At 44.4% G+C, this 17,889-nt stretch overlaps 2 protein-coding genes across 5 annotated transcripts in view; one reads left to right on the top strand and one right to left on the bottom strand.

Annotated features, from left to right (window-relative positions):
- Positions 1-17,884, top strand: part of afap1l2 (actin filament associated protein 1-like 2) — a 35,371-nt gene extending 17,487 nt beyond the window's left edge. The window contains exons 4-20 of one of the 4 annotated variants that reach the window (XM_076760632.1): positions 1,594-1,685; positions 8,909-9,020; positions 10,132-10,215; positions 10,684-10,895; positions 11,753-11,932; positions 12,071-12,157; positions 12,300-12,384; positions 12,502-12,606; positions 13,107-13,318; positions 14,624-14,769; positions 14,861-14,972; positions 15,441-15,695; positions 15,811-16,096; positions 16,494-16,667; positions 16,742-16,929; positions 17,017-17,211; positions 17,334-17,884. In XM_076760632.1, coding sequence (XP_076616747.1) covers positions 1,594-1,685; positions 8,909-9,020; positions 10,132-10,215; positions 10,684-10,895; positions 11,753-11,932; positions 12,071-12,157; positions 12,300-12,384; positions 12,502-12,606; positions 13,107-13,318; positions 14,624-14,769; positions 14,861-14,972; positions 15,441-15,695; positions 15,811-16,096; positions 16,494-16,667; positions 16,742-16,929; positions 17,017-17,211; positions 17,334-17,360 — 2,552 coding nt within the window. In that variant the 3' untranslated portion in view covers positions 17,361-17,884. Of the gene's footprint in view, positions 1-1,593; positions 1,686-8,905; positions 9,021-10,131; positions 10,216-10,683; positions 10,896-11,752; positions 11,933-12,070; positions 12,158-12,299; positions 12,385-12,501; positions 12,607-13,106; positions 13,319-14,623; positions 14,770-14,860; positions 14,973-15,440; positions 15,696-15,810; positions 16,097-16,493; positions 16,668-16,741; positions 16,930-17,016; positions 17,212-17,333 lie in introns of all 4 variants that reach the window. The other 3 variants (XM_076760631.1, XM_076760634.1, XM_076760633.1) reach the window with 3 other exon arrangements.
- On the bottom strand, positions 2,635-4,152 carry LOC143339422 (kelch repeat and BTB domain-containing protein 13). Its single transcript, XM_076760636.1, has one exon. The coding sequence runs from the start codon at positions 4,150-4,152 to the stop codon at positions 2,635-2,637; it is 1,518 nt and encodes a 505-aa protein (XP_076616751.1).
- Positions 17,885-17,889: the final 5 nt, after the last annotated feature.

Raw genomic sequence — 17,889 nt, 5'->3', positions numbered from 1 at the left:
ACAAGGCTCCAACATTTTGAGGTAGTCCAAGTCGGTCAAAGATAAGTGCATACTTGATGTGTTATTGCACCTCATACTCAGTTTGACATGATTCAAGTGAACAGCAGACAGAATAAGCTGCCACAAGCAGCCCCCCCCCCACTCAGCCCCCCACCTCTCACCCCCATTTCCTGTCTGTTTCTTCGGAGCTCTTCTCTTCTGAGACTGACCTGTTTTGTTTGGACAGTGTTGAAGAATGTGGTTTCAGTGAGCAGCAGACTTAACACACATATTTTCAGCAGCGACGCTAGCTAAGCCACAAGTTTTGTTTCACAGAGACTGATGGAAAGTGGGGGCTGAGATGTGAGGATTGGGGTTTCTTAATCATTGATCATGTGGTAAAACTGAACTTTCTGTTTCCGGTAACCTGCATGACAGAGACATTTTAGACTTAAATGTTACAGTAATACATTGTTAATCAAAAAAGACTGACAGATTGTTTTATCCTGTATTGAGTTCAGCTCGTTCTCCATCCTCATGATGATGCAAAAAGACTTGATGTACAGCAAAGGAACATAACTGGAAGTTTTACTCACTGTCCTGAGCAAGTTCATGGGGTCCACATGTCCAAACCCTTTTGTTTTCACTCTCTAATCCTTAACGATGTTCATGTTTGAGACAGATATGCTGGAGACTTTTCAAAGCCTCAAAGCTCTGCCCTTTTATATCAATCCACATATCAGTATTCGAGTCAAGACTAGATGAAAGAATTGAGGATAGAGGAGGTTTTGTTATACACTTATTGGCACTCCTGCAATAAGATTGATACCGCTCTCATATCTCTTCGCTAAATATTAAGCCACAGTCAGCAGAATGTTAGCTCTTCTCAGTGGAAAGGCTGGCTGCCGGGGGAAACAACTTGCCTGACTTTGTCCAAAAGTAACAAAATCTGCTTAGCAGCCCCTCTTGATGATTGACGCATTATACTGACAGGGTCTGAAAGTCGATTAGCTGTCTTTATGCTTAACTGCGCTGACCATCTGTTGGCTATAGCTTCATATTCAACAGAATGATGTGAGAGTGGTGTCAATCTGCCCATCTAACTTTTGGCAAGACGGCAAATTATTTTCATCATTATTTTCCCCAAATGTTAAACAACTTCTTTAAGGAGATTGCAAGCCAGAAGGATTGAGAACCACTAATGTATGTGAAACACTGGCAGTTGTTAATGAAAGGGCAAATCCACAGAAAAAGATCGTTCTTAAATATTCAATGTAAAGCCTACTTTCAGTTTTATTGTTGGCACTGTGGTGTTTGTTTTGTGTAATGTGGTTGTTGCCACCATACAAATGGTGGCAACAACCTTGATATTTGTTTATGAAGGGTCTGTGATCACAGGAAGGGTTGGGGATACCAAGAAGCACTGACATGTTGATATGTATAGGAGACATATCAGTGCTTCTTGGTATCCCCAAGAATAAAAATTGGACTTGCGTCATGAACCAGTTCTTTTACTGATCTTTTCCTGCACATTCATTGCACAACACTCAATATAAATAGGCAACTTAATATTTCTGCTATTGCTGACCTCCCACTCTATATTTTCACAACTAGACGACAGATCAGATCCCCTGGTCAATGGGAAAGCAGCAAAATATGTCCCCGTCCCACAGAAGAGTCTTCCCAACCTGCCACCCCCCAGAGTGGTAAGTGATCACCGGCTCGGCTGCATCAGAGTGGATTATCATGTGAAATGATTTCTCTTAACACACCCAGCTTTTTGAACCCCTGCCACCGTGGTGGGAATGGTAACAGTATAATTGACCCCAGTAGGGCTGCTGAACTCAACAAAGTACATGGGAAAGTTCAGTGGAAACCATGATAATCATCAGCACACAGAAGGAGCCCAAAGACAAATTCCGACTTTAAATGTAATTGACATTTTATAGTAAGAACATTATTATCACCACACACTGTAAGTATTGTAAATAAAGTACGATGGATTGATATCACATGTTGCCAGAGAATTGCACCGGCTTTTAATATGCTAAAACAAATGCAGTCTGTGGTCATACAAGCCAAAAACATTTCCCACAGCCCTCAGAGTCACAAGCCTGAGGCTATGTGAAACATATTCTCCCACAGAAACAGGTATTTAATCACTCATGGACCAACAAACCTGGAGAAGTGAGTATCCAAGAGTGTGTGAGCGAGCTGTGGTGTGTTTAATGTTGACTGGGAGGCCAGTGGCTCCTGAATTGGCCCAGTGTGACTTCAGGAAAAACGTAGAGAATGAGAAGTTTGGAACATCCCGTCAGTGCCTTTGAACTTGCACACACACACACACACACACACACACGCACACACACACACACACACACACACACACACACACACACACACACACACACACACACACACACGCACAGTGGCCTCCCCTAATATAAACTACAGTAGCAGCTGTTGCTAATCAGAACAAATGCTTAGTGTCAGCACGTGTGCATGTGTGTGCGTACAAGTGTGAGTGCATGTGAAAGTGAATGCACTGAAATGAGGAACATTTGTGTCACAATCTCCAGAATCTTTTTTTTTTTTTTTTATGCTTAGACTTAAACCCTAAAAAAAATGGCATTGTTTTTCAGTTTAGCAGTAATTTCACAGTTGTGGTAAAGCTTCCACAAATCTGTCAGATGTGTCTGGCAAAGACATTTCTTCTTCCTTCCCTTCTGCATCCAGCTGTGGTATAACTGGTCCCGTCTTGGGAAGCCTGAGTAAACACGTCCACAGTGAGCCACTCTTTGGAAATCCCTTCATCTGCCTGCGGGGCTTCCATCCATTTCCAGTGATGGTGTATTCAAGAGTTAGCATGTGTTTCACTGTGAATGCCGAGTCCCCCCTTATCATTGCAGTGAACAGCGCCCCCTTGCTGTTGATGTAGTGTCCGGGCATGGCTGTCCACTGGCCTGTGGTGATGTTGTAACAGTCCATTAGGCAGCGCAGGAAGTCGTCACAAGGCCCGTTACGCATCACATATAAATTGTCCCTGTGAGCCACCATGCAGTGGCCGTAGCTTTGAGGTTTGATCATTGTAGTTGCAAGTTTCCACTCATCTTCCACTGGCATGTACTCATAGATATCTGTGGTGTCTGGTGGTTTCCAGAAGCAAACAAACATCCTCCGTCTTGCAACAGCACAGGCTGCAGATGCTACAGGCCTTGGTGCATGCTGTATGAACGTCCACTCTCTCTTCTTAACGTCATAACTCTCTGCCGTGGAAATGATCCGTTTTTGCAATTCGCCGCCAATGGCATAGAGTCGGCCATCATGCCCCAGCAGGGTGAAGTCATATCTTGGTTGCTGGGGACCTGGAAGAGCAGTCCAGACCCCTGACTCGGGGTTGTAGCAGAAGCTGCCGTCCACTGTGTCCTTGCCGTAGCCGTAAACTCCCCCCACAATGTACAATCGATTGTCAAGCACTGCCACTCCAGCCATGGAGGTGCTGCAGAGAGTGGGGAGGTTTGTCAGATGCTTCCACTCTCCCGCTTTTTCATCCAGGTAGCAAACGACCCTGAAGGAGTCGTGCAGCAGTTCCATTGAAGGCGAGTGTGTGCCTATAGCAATGTAAGAAGTAGGAGACAATGATTGAGAATATTCAAGAAGGTCTTCAGGTAATGTGCTCTCTGCTGCTTCCTTCAAATCATCAAAGGCATCACAAAGGAAAAGAGCAGCGCTGTGAAAGAGTGACTGCACTCCAAAGATGGAGGCTGCATGGTAAAGCAAGAGGCAGTTATCTGAGTCAATAATGTCACAAAGATGCTGCGTCAAACATGCAACCTGCAGGAAAGCAGCACACTCGACAGCTTCTACAAGCTCATCCGGGTCACCGATGGGGGGAACCTCTCCCCTGCAGACAGCCAGGGCGATGAGGAAACCCCTTGCACGCACTCCTCCCTTCAGGTGGAGCTCCTCCTGGCGACTTTCTATCATCCCAGAGTGAAAGAGGGCGCAGAAATACTTGCTGTACCTCGCTAGCAAGGCCCGCTCCACCGTGAACCAGCTCTCCTCCACCCTCACTCTCACCCAGCCCGCCTGCTGCTCTCTGTGCTCCAGATCGAGGGTTGCATTCTCTGCCTGAGTGTCCTGGTTGACTCCCAGGCCTTCAGGCACTTCCATGATCCCTTAAACCTTAAATCTTTTCTCTTCCTAAAACAGGCTCTCAAGTGACAATACAGCGTGTGACTTGAGTGCAGATTAGCCATATTTTCCCCAGAACTGGACGGTAAATAAAGCTTTGTGAGAGTTCCATTGCGTCCAGTCTGCATGCTCTGAAAATAGCGTTGTACTATAGATAGCAGCTGTGCCACTCACAAGCGTCAGGCAGGGAAAGGAAAACTGTTGACATGCACAGAAAGTGGTAATGTGGCTGCCGGCAACTGGTGATCAGCATAACCACAATATAACAGGCTAGCTTAAGTATCTGCTGAAATATTCATGATTATCTGATTTGCCAGCATTGTACCTTTTAAATCCACTTTAGTTCTGTGTCAGTCATACACACGTGTGTTGTCTTGCATATTTTAAGTTGGTTGCTCATAGACATTTATGCATACAAATGGAGGGGAAACCAAAAATAGAAGAGGCTGAAGTGTTCCCAAGAAGACAAGATCGTGGAAAAACAAAAACAGTGGTGCACAATCCTGTGAATTTTCCACCCTCCGCTGAAGGTGGGTGTTTTTTTTCGTTTTCATTCATGCTCCGAATTAGAATAGTTAGAAGTGTTTCTGACCAAAGAGATACATGTTACAAGTGGTGGAGAGATAGCAAAGGCCCAGAGAGTTCTCCTGAATCTGGCTTTTCAAAGCTGAGCCACACTGATTATTTTTATCACTACCTTCTCCTCTGCTCTGAGCTCCCAGCAGGCTCTCAGATACACTCTGTGTGTGTGTGTGTGTGTGTGTGTGTGTGTGTGTGTGTGTGTGTGTGTGTGTTTTCACTGTGCTGGATTCTTGGCATGGGAACCAGGGATTTTCCATGTTCCTCTGACTGTTCGCTTTTTGGGCTCTTTTTCCCACTCTTTACTCAAAGCCCCTCCACCACACCCCTATTCCTCCTCCGCCGCCCCTCTCCTTGCTTTGTTATTTATGCTCTGACTCCTCGATCCATTCCTTGTACCCGATGTTTCTGTGGTGAGGATGTGTGTGTGTGTGTGTGGGAAGTGAAAGGAAGGGGGCTAAAGTGACTGGAGCAAAGTCTTCTGGGAAAAAATACATTTAGAGACACACACACCTGGCATGTTCCCCTCCCTTCTCTGTTTAATATCAGTGCAGCTGGTATGTGGAACGGCTCACTATACTCCTCTTTAGCCTTGGACCAAACAACAGGCGGAGTTAGTGTCTTTTTTTTTTTTTTTTTTTTTTTTTCTAGATGAGTGAAATGGAAAAGAAAGAAAAAGAAGGTACAGATAAGGCTGGGTGGGCGGTCCGGGGGGCTGCTGCTGCTCTGGAATGCATGGCTCTTTGTTTTAATTAATAACAGATGCCTGAACTGCTGTTTTTTCACTGTGGAGCAGTTTACGCTGTTAGTGCTGTTGTGTGTATGCGTGTGTGTGTGTATGTGTGTACTACACTTTACAGTCTTTTTCTCAGAAGAATCACTTTTTCTTATGACGCTCCTGTCAGCCTTTGAGCATTTGTAGCTGTCTCTCTTACTTTTGGGGTCAGATACTCTCAAAGGAACGTCTTTTAATGGCAGCTCAAATACATGAAGTCCAGTCTGTGGTCATATCAAAACCACAAAATGACACAACATACCGTGTTGCGGCTTTATCATTTATCAAATGAATACTTTTGTAATTATTTTTCTTTCTTGTCCCTACTTGTTATGATTTAGAGTCAAGGTTTTTTTTTAATATTTCTAGCATTCACATGACCTAGTTCATGATCAAAAAAGAGCTCTATAAATAAAATAGATTACATATCTGTAAGTAATATGTGAAAGTCAGTGACATTTTATTGGGTCCCTTGATCCAAAGGCTTGTTTATTTCCATCATTGTGAAACTGGCTTAATTCCACCCTGTTCCTCTGTGATTCATGACATCGTCCATCTTGTTCTGTATCAAAGCTTAGACGGGGCCCGCGTCTGAAAAAGCCAATTAAGTGTACTGTTGTCCCCTTAACTATTCAGAGTATTTATGGGGCTCAGTCGTGTTCTTTGTTTTGTCGGGCTAAAACGGTTTGTCTGTGTACATCCTGACATCTAAAGGCGATAAGTTGTGAACATTTAGCTTAAATGGCTTGAAGAGCCGAAATAGATGAGTGAATGTACAGACCTTTCTCATGGCAGATGCTGGCATGAAAAGCACAGATGCAACTAATATCATGAATGGTGGCTCTGTTCCATTTAGCTGTAGTTAAACATAGGTTAAAAGTTGACCAAGCAAGGATGGCTGGGCGTACTGAATAAACCTGCCGCAGCTCACCTGTTTCTCATGCACCATACACACAGATTTGGCCTCGCTGCCGGTGTGATCCCAGCGCGAGATGGCCCCTCGTCAGTGTTATTAGTTACACCTGTCGGTCAAATAAGTGCAGCCTTCTCAGTTTACATTTGACACAAACATTTCTCTACATTTTCACCCCATTGCGTCATTTTGAAGAGAGCAAACTGTAGCTCATGCACCATTCTGACATTTGGATTTGCTGATACAGGCATTTTAAAAGACCTCCACGGCTCCATAATGCATAACTGATGTAATCCTCCTTAAACCGCAGTGATAATATCTCTGTCCCACGCATTTCTTCGTGAATCCTCTCCTCCATTCTCCGGCATGCAAGTTAGTCACACAAACAAGGCATTGCCACTATGTTGGTCCACAGCATGACGCCAGTTACTGGGACGGCTTACTTCATCTGCTATGTATTACTGGGAATGTGTTAGTTAGTCAGATATGGTGGGAAAAAGGGCTCACAAGCAGGGGATTCCCTGCTTCCTGGGATCTGACTGCCTTTAACTGCCCACATCAGAAATGATGTTTTTTTTATACAGGCAAATTTGATTTGTTTTTTAGCATTTTGTTGGTCTGTAAATCTAAACTGAAGCAGTAACTCTATTACCGCTGCACCGTGGTATCTGACGACCCACCACAGGCTGGTAACCGCCAAAAGCAATATATCTCTGCCTCATCATTTTTCTTTTTCAGAGTCAGCTTTGCTACAAACTTGATTTCACAGAGGGAATAGCTTTTTCTGTATCAAACATCGCCATATGGAAGAGACACAAAGCACTTTTGACCATATGATCTCCACCCTTAATTAAACAGACTCTGATCTTATGAGATACTGTAAGATGTTCAGCTTTGTGAATGCTCAGACTTTTCCACAGAGCCTGCCTCTCTCAGGCACGCTTTGCATGATGAATGCAGCTCCAGACTGTGACAGCCGTGGGGGAAATGAAGTGAAAATGAAGGAATACAAGCGGCGTGTTCAGATCAGAAATGGGAGGAAACATTGGATATATTTAAGAAATCGCTTCTTGTCAGTCAACTCATAGAGCTTCACAGAACTCACTTGAGAAAACACTTTAAAATACAGACTTCTGCAACGTGAATGTGTGAGCTGTGTCCTCAGGTGACTTATCCTAATCTGTGAGAGGGATAAGTTTGCATAAACGTCTTTGTTTGGCCCCAGAGGAATCCACCTTTCCATCATCCATCTCTTTGCTCTCTTTATACTGTGATGAATGCATAGATTTCGTCTTCACCAAGTATGTACCAAGACAGAACTTGTATATCTGCCATCTTCAGCCCGCTGCCGTAGATATGAGATAGTTTGAGACATGTGGTCACAGGTTGATGACAGAATGTGTTTCACAAAAGAAGTTTTTGTTGCTTTCAATGCCTGAAACAAACATCGGTTTACGGAATTCCCAGTTTCACAACTCCAGAAAAAAACATGTGTTTCCAAATAACTGTGACTGTATCTCTGAAACATTTAATCAACTGGATGTGATGTTGTTGCCTCCTAACTTCTCCAGAATTTTCAGGAGTAACCACATGTGTGGAATGTATGAGACCTTACGAGATGCGAATCAACAAAACCCTTCAGTTACTATGCTTAAAGTGGTGTTTGCGTCATAAGTGCTAGTGCCCACTTAGCTACTGTGTGTATTAACTTTTTTAAGTGTTGCATATTATGTACTACAAACTGAAAATGTAGCCTGAATTTCTACTTTTAAACCGTTAAATTAACCGGGTTTAAACATACAGTTTAAATGGTGTATTTGTCAAGATTCACATCTTCCCATCCTTAAGTGATGGCAGATTTCTTGGGCTCATGGGGCTGATTAATTGACTTCAGCTGAGAATGAAAGTAATGGAGATATAAATAAATGAATTTAGACTCATTCGAGCAGCCACACAGCAGAGAGTCTGGTGGTTTCCAGCAGTATGGGAAGGGGCAGACAGACAGTCTTTGCCACACAGGAGATGAGAAGAAAGACAGAAGTGAAGCCAGACTGCTGATTGATTTCAGGAAAGCCACAGGGCCCACACACACACACACGCACACACACACACACACACACACACACACACAAACACACACACTTCCCTGAGGGCAGGCATGTAACTCTCTAGTGCACAGGGTCAGACGAGGATTGGTTACATGAGGAATTCCCTACTTTCTCCTGACATGACAGCTGGATAATCCACATGTTCAGCCTGCTGGGGGAGGACACATGTTGGTAATGTGTGTGTGCATGTGAGTGAACGTGTGTTGCTGTTCACCTGGACATTTTCCTCCTTGTTTGGAGGTTATATTCTTGTAGGGCTCACTGATGTCAAATTGATAGATAAAAACCTTACCTTTCCTCACCTGTCTCTCTTTTTCTACCTTTCTCCTCCTTCCCCCCCATCTGTCTCTCCTCCAGCAGGGCGTGGTGGGTCGGGAGCCGTTCCCCTTACCTGCAGTTCCTGCTCCGGCCTGTATGGACACTTCAGAGAGTTACTATGAGGAAGCTCAGCCCTATGAGGAAACTTTCAATGGTAAGAACTTCTTCCCCGCACCTGTTTGGCATGGACACGGCTTAGACTATTCACAGAGAGGCCCAGCTGAAGGATTGTTAGCCGCAATGCTACTGCAAAGGATCTCTGCAGTAGTATTGTGAAAATGGCGTTCCTGTGAAGAGGAATTCCTCATATTTGACCCACGTCACTACAAGCATCATCATGGAAATGCTGGTATCTCATCAGGTAAACTGGAATCACTTCTTAAGTGATATTTTGCTGGTTTTATGTATTTTGGCTGTGTTTTCCAATGAAAACCAATGAGCCGGGTTAGTTTGAAATGTACCATGACAGTCATGTGGTGTTTGACCTTTAGGTGACCATAATGTAAGCAGACAGACACTATAGTAACACTTTCTCATGTACTCTTAACTGAAAAAATGTCTGGTATTCTGAGAAAGCGGTTTCACGTACTGTCAGACCTAAAGCGTAACACAAGCTGTGCATGTTGAGAATACACCATGACCACATTCTATAAGAGGTTTTGCTCTGTCTAAATGTTGCAGTAGGCCAGTTAGCACGTTGGGTTGTGGTGAATAAGTTCAATTACACAAATGTAACATGTTAAGACACATGACAACTTTCTATAAACAGCTGAAGTCTAAAATGTTGAAGGTATGTCTTGAGAATTGCTGCACAGATGAAATGTCATTATACCGCAGCTGCAGAGAATATTTGTTTCTGATTGGCCAGACGATGCATGTTATTGCCATCTCTGACCCTTTTAGTTATTGGTAGGTTACGGTATGTCATTGTATAATCACATCTTCATGCATCATTTTTCAATAGCCAGAAAAGCTCTCGTGGGTTTACCTTTTTTTGATTTGAAACAGTGAATTAATTTGAAGTTTTGCTTTTGTTTCCTGTTGTTGAGAATGTTGCTGAAATGCTAAAAAGGTTTCTAGTCAAGCAGTGAGCCTCTATTGTTGTCATGTGCTGCAGTTTCTAAAGATTTTGTACATCTATCTTTTCTATGAATATAAAAAGAGGCATTTTCCCTCACAATGTTTTCCAATCTTGCTACTTTCTTCTTCTTCTTCTTCTTCTTCTTCTTCTTCTTCTTCCTCTTGTCTCCTTTGACGTTGTGTAGATCTGGACTGTTTTGGCCTCCTCTCAGGGCCCTGGATGCGAGTGCAGAGCTCTGACAGTGTGGTCTATGCCGTTATCAACAGGGGTAGCTACCTCTCTATCACTGGATGTGTGTGTTCATGCACGCCGTGTCTTGGTCTTGCGGTTGTTTGAGGCATGAGCCAGAATGTGCACGGCCCGGTCGGCATGTCTCTGTCCTCATTGTCCAGCATGAGCGGCGTCCTGCATGTAGACAAACAACTTCACGTCAAGACTTGTGACATGAGTCTTTAATCAGTCCCATCTTATCAACTTCCTCAATTGTTTTCATCATGTCTTTTTTTCTGTCCCCATCTGTCACCAATGCTTTAACGGCTTATTTGCAGCCTGACTGTTGCCCTTCCACTGAGGAAAGTCATCAAGATCAAGAAATCAGACACTGACATCGTTTGGTCCTTTAAACCCATTTAACAGTGTAACATGTATCACCGCTCCTCATGCCGTTTAATCCCCTCTGCCCTCTTGCTTTAGTTTCTTCAGTTTCAGCGTCATGTTGCTGATGTTTGTTTCTCAGATGATGGGGACGCTGTTAGCAGTTCATACGAGTCCTACGATGAGGAGGAGGTGACCAGAGGGAAGTCGCCGTCAGCGCAGCACCAGTGGCCGTCAGCGGAGGCCTCCATTGAGCTGATGAAGGACGCTCGGATCTGTGCCTTCCTGTGGAGGAAGAAGTGGCTTGGACAGTGGGCCAAACAGCTGTGTGTCATCAAAGACCATCGCCTGCTGGTGGGTGAAAAATCTGAATTACAGTTTTGTGTTCAACAATTATGGCCATGAGCGCAGAGGGTTTTATGAAGAGTTTTTATGAAGGGTTGGATTTGTTTATATTCTCCTCATTCTACTCAACATGGAACAAGGATCATGTTGAAGTAAGCAGACCCTCCAAACATATTTAAAACTCCATGGTTAGCTGTCACACGCTGTACTTGTTCTGCCACTTATTTTTAGAATGGAAAATATGAATCCGATAAATCAACTTGTAAACAGAGCAGAGCAGTAGGATAGTCTATTATGGTTGTCTCCTCATTTAGGCTGAGAATGATGAGAAAGCCCCTCATGCCAAGGAGCCCAAATGCACAAAACCATGACTGGAACTGCGACACCTTACAGTCTATTAAGACATTTTGGCAGATCAATGCAACTCTCACCTGATAAAGTCACTGTATGAAAGCTGCCCAGCGCCAAATGGCAGACTAAGTTAGTAACTTGCTGCTGAAGAAACTGCAACATCTTGCAGCTTCTTCATTGTCACAAAAGCCTTTTGAGAACCAATAACACACTAGCTGGTCACTCGCGGGTAAGGTGCGGTCCTTGTAAGCATTCTAATCATGACTCATGTTACTTGAGGTTGTGTAAATATTTATGAACTTCTACGAAAATTCCCCTGAATGCATCACAGCAGAAACCCACAGGAGGGTCGGGTCTAGTGTCTATCTATTGAGCTTAGTCATTAAGGGATCATGAGCTCCTCTGATAACACGGATAGCATCGACGCAAAAGACAGTAAACCGTTCAGTTGGGGCCTGCAGTCGGCCCTCGTGCTGTAAAATCACAAAGGTGACCTTTTTCTCTGCCTCTCTCAGTGCTATAAGAGCTCCAAGGAGCAGACACCTCTGCTGGATGTGAGTCTGCTGGGCTGCAGTGTGGTGTACAAAGAGAAGCAGCTGAAGAGAAAAGAGCACAAACTGAAGATCATTCCAGTGGGAGGGGAGGCCATCGTGCTGGCTCTGCAGAGCAAAGAGCAGACAGAGCAGTGGCTGAGGGTAATCCATTCCAAAAATACTGCCCCGTGGGGCAGTATCACTCATCACGAGTCGTCGACTCATCGCTGTGTTCATTTATGCTGAAGATTTCCTGCAGTTTTGATGATGACATTAATCATCTTCCTCTTTGTTCATCAGGTGATCCAGGAGATCAGCCCCAAGCCAGCTGAAAACTGTGACCCCCAGCACTCTGTGTCTGACTCCCCAAGGCTCATTTGTACAAAGGTACACCTGCAGTTCTGTCATCAGAGTACCAGTAGAGGAGGTCTGAGGAGTTTTTTACGTAAATAATAGGGACCACAGGGCTCTGTAACAGTTTTATAATTTGCATTTCCTAAATGACTTAAATGTCGACATGACCTTTCAGGGAGAGCTGAGTGAGAGATACTCTGTGGCTTCAGAGAGCGGCAGCAGCACTGACAGCCATGCTGAGACTCCCGAAAACAAAGATGGTGAGTCACTCTTCATCTTTTAGGCACATCCTCCTGCTGCTGTGAGCATCTGACAGCAAAAACGCTTTTAAAAACTCAGATCAGGAACTCCTCTCCTTCCTCTCTTGCCATCCGCAGTGAAGAAAAAATACGGTGCAGGTTTGAAGTTCAGCAACCTCATGAACATCGGCAAGAAGAAGCCATCCTCGTTAGAGAGCCCAGAGAAATGTGTGGACACCTCAGGTGAGCAGAGGTCCACTGCACATGTACTGATTGTCCCTCAGGTGTGCTTCTTATCCTTTGGCACATTGACTTTCTGTTCTGGAGCTCTTGTTGGGTGATATCTATGTGTGGCTGCTTTATGCCAGGCTAAACATGTCGATATTTTCTCATATGTAGCCCTCTGATGAAAAACATGTAGTTCTAATTTGACTGTTATAACAAAAAACTCTGCCGTCTGCGGCACTTTCCACTCAGTCTGTCGTGAAAAAGCTGTTTCTTTCAACACAAGCAGTACATTTGATTATTTTCAACCATCAAGATTGAGCCACAACAAATTGCTAAGCAATAACCAAAGATAATCAGTGGGTTAATGACATGAAACAAACATGGATAACCATCGGTGAGGTCTACGCTGCAAAACAAAACACTATGACACTCCACACAACACACTATGAAGAAGTCTTGTCCAGTCTTAGTAACCAGGAAGAGACGCAGGCACCTCATGACCTTTCCTCTGTCAGGCTACCTCAACGTGTTGGTGAACAGCCAGTGGCGGACCTGCTGGTGTCTAATCAAGAACGGCCAGCTGTGGTTTTATCAGGACAAGGGCAAGAACAAAGTGAGCCAGCCCGCTGTGACGCTGGGGGGCTGCAGCGTTTTGCCCGACCCCAGCCCTGAGCACCTGTACTCCTTTAGGATCGACATGGACGGCACACAGCTGGCAACCCTAGAGGTAGACGACCACTGTGATTTCTGCTGCTTTTGCAACGTCCCTGCACGTGTTTTGGATTTAGATTTCACAGTTTCACTGTGCTGTGACTGTCTAAGCTGGATAAAAGTACAGATGTTTAGCGATACAAATATGTCTCCAGAATAAATAGTTTGACTCTTTCATCAAAGTGAAAGGTATCAGTCAGTTAGTGTCAAACTGATCCGGTGAGTTACAAGCTAGACTGAAAATACACCGTGAGGGTGTGATGCAGCACGTTTCCTGTCCCCAGTTCATGTTTGCCTCAGATGAGAGCTCACTTCAGGGTTGCTCTGGAGGAGAAATAACCAGACATCTAACATGGCTGGAATAGGAAAAACAAACGTCAGCATTTCTCAAAAAGAGAAATGGTGTTCGGCTACGTATAGAAGCCCTCAGCACTAACATGCCCTCATTTGGAAATCACTCTCTGCTGACATCAAACTGAGCCTATGTAATATATGCGTGCACACAAGGGTGGTCTGTTTGGCTCATATAAGTGTGTGTGTGTGTGTGTGTGTGTGTGTGTGTGTGTGAAGGGTGTGGATGCAATGGGATTTTGGGGACCGATGCTACGCCCTTTTTCATTAGGCTTCCAGTACCACCCTGCTGCAGTGCAGATTTGGTCATAGCTAATGGAATTTAATGTTTAGTCTCGAGGCCTCTGTCTTACACGTTTATGTTTTATGGTTGTTTTTCTTGTTATGGGTTGTTTTTATTTCACAAATCTATTAATCCCCAGGTCTACTATTAACCACAACAAACAAGCTAATTTTAACTGTGTTTTTTCCACGTCAGGCAGCTCTATTAGATGAGCTGTTTGTCTCTTTTAGAATGATAATAATAGGCTGGTGTTTTGTTTTGGGTGTAATTTAGAAGCTGTTTTTGCTGTTTTATAAAACATATTGAATATTTGTCAGTTCTCAAGGTGCTATAGATTATTGGTTATGAATGGCAAACCTAGAAATAAGTTCACATCTTTACTAGCCACTATGTCTCGCAGCATTTCCTAGATGAGTTGAACTGCTCAGCCGAGGACATTTCACTTTAAAAAAAATATATATTTTTAAGGCATTTAGCCTTTATTTGATAGTGGCAAATGAGGCAGACAAGAAACATGGAGAGAGAGGAGTATTTTTCATACTGAAATACTGCTGATGCCGTAGCAATCACTTTATTAATGTAAAGTGACCGACCGACGGCATCTGACATCAACCACGAGCTGGTTTTTATCTCATGATGTTGCAAGTGTGTGGTATGAACTGAATGTTCCACTCTTTCCTCTCCCAGGCGAAGACGTCCGCAGACATGGGCCATTGGCTGGGCCTCTTGCTGTCACAGACGGGGAGCAAGACGGACCCCGAGGAGCTGACGTACGACTACGTCAACGCTGAGAGGATCTCCAGCATCGTCAATGCTGCCAAGACTTCTTTATAGTGAGATCCTCCCTTCTGTCCACTTAAAGGGACAATGGTGTGTGCATAGACAATATTTAACATCTCTCTGTGTGTTTGTGTGTCTCTCCAGCTTGATGCAGAGGAGGTATTCAGAGCCAAACACCTACATAGACACCCCACCCTCCATCCCTCTCAACTCGGAAGAACTGTATGATGATGTGGCGTCTATAGCTGATCCAGAGGTATGCTGCGGAATAAAATGCACCATCGAGTTCATTTAAAGAAACATTTGATCAGAATTTACCGCATTAAAAATGGACGATATGATTTTAGCAGTGCAGTAGATGGTCACATAGAGTTTTAATAATATATCCGTTAGGACTGAAACTAACAATTATTTTCTTTCTGTCAGACCAACAGTGCAAAACACTCAGATCAATACTCAAATACAGTTTAAGCTGCTGAAACCAGTGAATTTTTGAATTAATAATGACATAAACACTTAATGATTTTCAAAATAGTAACAGATTAATTGATGTTACCACTACTTTTTATAGGAAAAGACCGTTTGTTTTAGGAATAAAAAGCCTGCAGCCTCTGCACCATCTCTGTTTGCTTTGTTATCAATTTTCAATTTCAGTTTCATTTGTACATATGCCCACTTCATCTGGCCTCTTTCCAGTCTAACTTCCTGCTTCTGTGCAATTCAGGATGCAGAAGAGAGCGGCCTGCCTGACAGCGAGGACAACAATCTGCAGGAACATAATGAAACATGCACACAGGGCACCAAGGACTCAGCAGGAACAGAACAGGACACTGAAAACAGGGTTTACCTGGACCTCCTCCCTGTACGCTCCTTCCTCCATACATCCTGTGGAGGTAAAACTGTTCCTGGCAAAGACACTTCTGGACATTCCCCAGTCCCAGCAGAGGACCAGAAAGACCCCTCATCTCCAATGAAAGAGGTAAGCAAAAGGGATTTATTCACATTTGCTGTATTTGGAGCAAAGATCACCACTAAAACTGAGCTGAAACGTCATACTTTGTGCTCTAATTCTCTGTTTAATACATTCATTCCAGGTCATTTCAACAAACCATCCTGAGCCAGACTCAATGTCAAACGGAACAAGTTCCACCTCCTCTACCAGCAAACCAGAACAAGGGTGCCCTCTGACTCCCACTCCACCACAGCCACAAACTCAACCAGTCAAGACCTCATCCCAGGAAACCCCCAAGAGGACCAGCCTGGGAATCCCACAGGCCTTCAACTCCTCCGGTACACAGATCCACAAAGGCCTGACGGTGCAGGCAGCCGCCGGGCTCCCTCACAGTCCTCAACCCCAGCGGCCCAAGGCTCATACTATAGGTGAGGATGGAGAGACGGGGACACTGGATTTGCTGGGTCCTGTGTGAAAAGCTAGAGTGTCATTATCTCTGTACACAAGATTATTTTAAAGTAATAAAATTTTCGTGTTGCTCTTGTTGTTTTCCTCCACACTGAGCGAGATAAACTGCTTCCCTTCCTCTGGAATCTGTAATGTTACCACAGCTCCCTCTAGTGAAAAGCTGCATCCTCTACAGTCAAAGGCACAGCTTCACAGTGGGGCGCAGATTTATATTCCAACAGAAATGAGCTTTTTAATAATTCATGCATCTCTTTTGTTTCCCTTTTGCTCCCTAGAGCTAATGTCATGATAAATACCGGATTCTGCTCTGCTTATGTATGAGCTGAAATGTACAAAATTCCTCTAATTCATTCCCAGGGTCTCCTGGTGCAGTCGAAGGGAAACTGGGCAAGAACCGCACAGAGGCTGACATGCGGCGCTACATCGACGAGCGCGACCGCCTGGAGAAAGAGAGGGAGGAGGTGAGGAGCAGTCTGGCCAACCTGAAGAAGGAGAGGAGGGAAACCAAAGAGGAGCTCAGCGCCTGCCAAGGTACATGGTCCTCCCTTCCTGTGGCACTGATTACACACTGATCTGTGTGACTGACAGCTGTCTGCCATCCTCAGATCCCAAGCAGCAGGCCTCATTAGAAGCCCGTCTGAAGCAGAGGGAGGAGGCGTGTCGGGAGGCGGAGCGCCGCAGGGTGGAGGTGGAGCTGCGATTGGTAGAAGTGAAGGAGAGTCTGAAGAAGGTGGAGGCGGGGCCTTTCACACTGGGAACCACACTGGACAGCAGCCTCCAGGACACACCCACGGTTAGTGTGCTGGTTATAGTCTTTCCGCGCTTTAACCAGAGCTGCTGTTTGCTTCACGCTGTAACTACCTCTCTGTTTTACCCTCAGCCTAAAACATCAACTCCGCCTGCTCCCCAGACATCATCATCATCACCATCATCATCATCATCATCATCATCATTCCAATCCTCCAACAGCAACGTCAGTGCCGACACCACCTGCCCAGTCAACTCTGCATCAGTGCTAAAGACCAGGCCTGCCTCCATCATGGGCACCAAAGGCAACGTCCTGCAGAAAGCTAAGGTGAGACCAAAGATACCTGAGCTATCTTAGCACAAGAGTGTGTATTTGAAGAGGTACCATTGTGATTGTATGCACTTTATACTGTCCAAACACCTCAGTTTCACCTTTTTTTCTGTCAACAGGAGTGGGAGAAGAAATCGACCACCTAGAGGGAAATCTGAATGCCCTTTGACCTCCTTTGACTTCTCAAAACCACACCTTTCTCAGACCAGACAGTGAAATCATCATCCTCCATTCTCCCTTCGGATCCTTCATCCTCCCCCGCCCCCCCTGCCAAGACTATGAAGAGCCAATCAGAGAGATGCACAAGCTGTTGTCTCAAATACCACTGGATGATCGTAGTTCCAATGACTTTTCAACTTGTTTTTCTCTGTTTGCTAAAGCAAGGAAATTGACGTAGTAGCATTGCGGCCAGTCTAACAGTTGTTCCTGATATTGATGCACAAATTGGATGTTTCGACATTGAAAACAGCCAAACATTTGAAACCACTGAAGTCTGAGACAGAAAGACACCCCTCTACAAAATTGGCCATTTTGTACACTCTAGATTGTAGCTTGGTTCATATATGCTGGTAGCCAAGATGTAAATATATTTACACCATTATTCAGCCTTTTGGCTTGTATTGCTAGCTAAAAATGCACTTTTTATTCAAATAAAAATGTACTGACAACAATATT

The sequence above is a fragment of the Chaetodon auriga genome, chromosome 20, assembly GCF_051107435.1.
Source record: "Chaetodon auriga isolate fChaAug3 chromosome 20, fChaAug3.hap1, whole genome shotgun sequence".
Lineage (NCBI taxonomy): Eukaryota > Metazoa > Chordata > Actinopteri > Chaetodontiformes > Chaetodontidae > Chaetodon > Chaetodon auriga.
The sequence above is the reverse complement of the archived record's forward strand: the minus strand, read 5'-3'. Positions and strand labels throughout refer to the sequence as shown.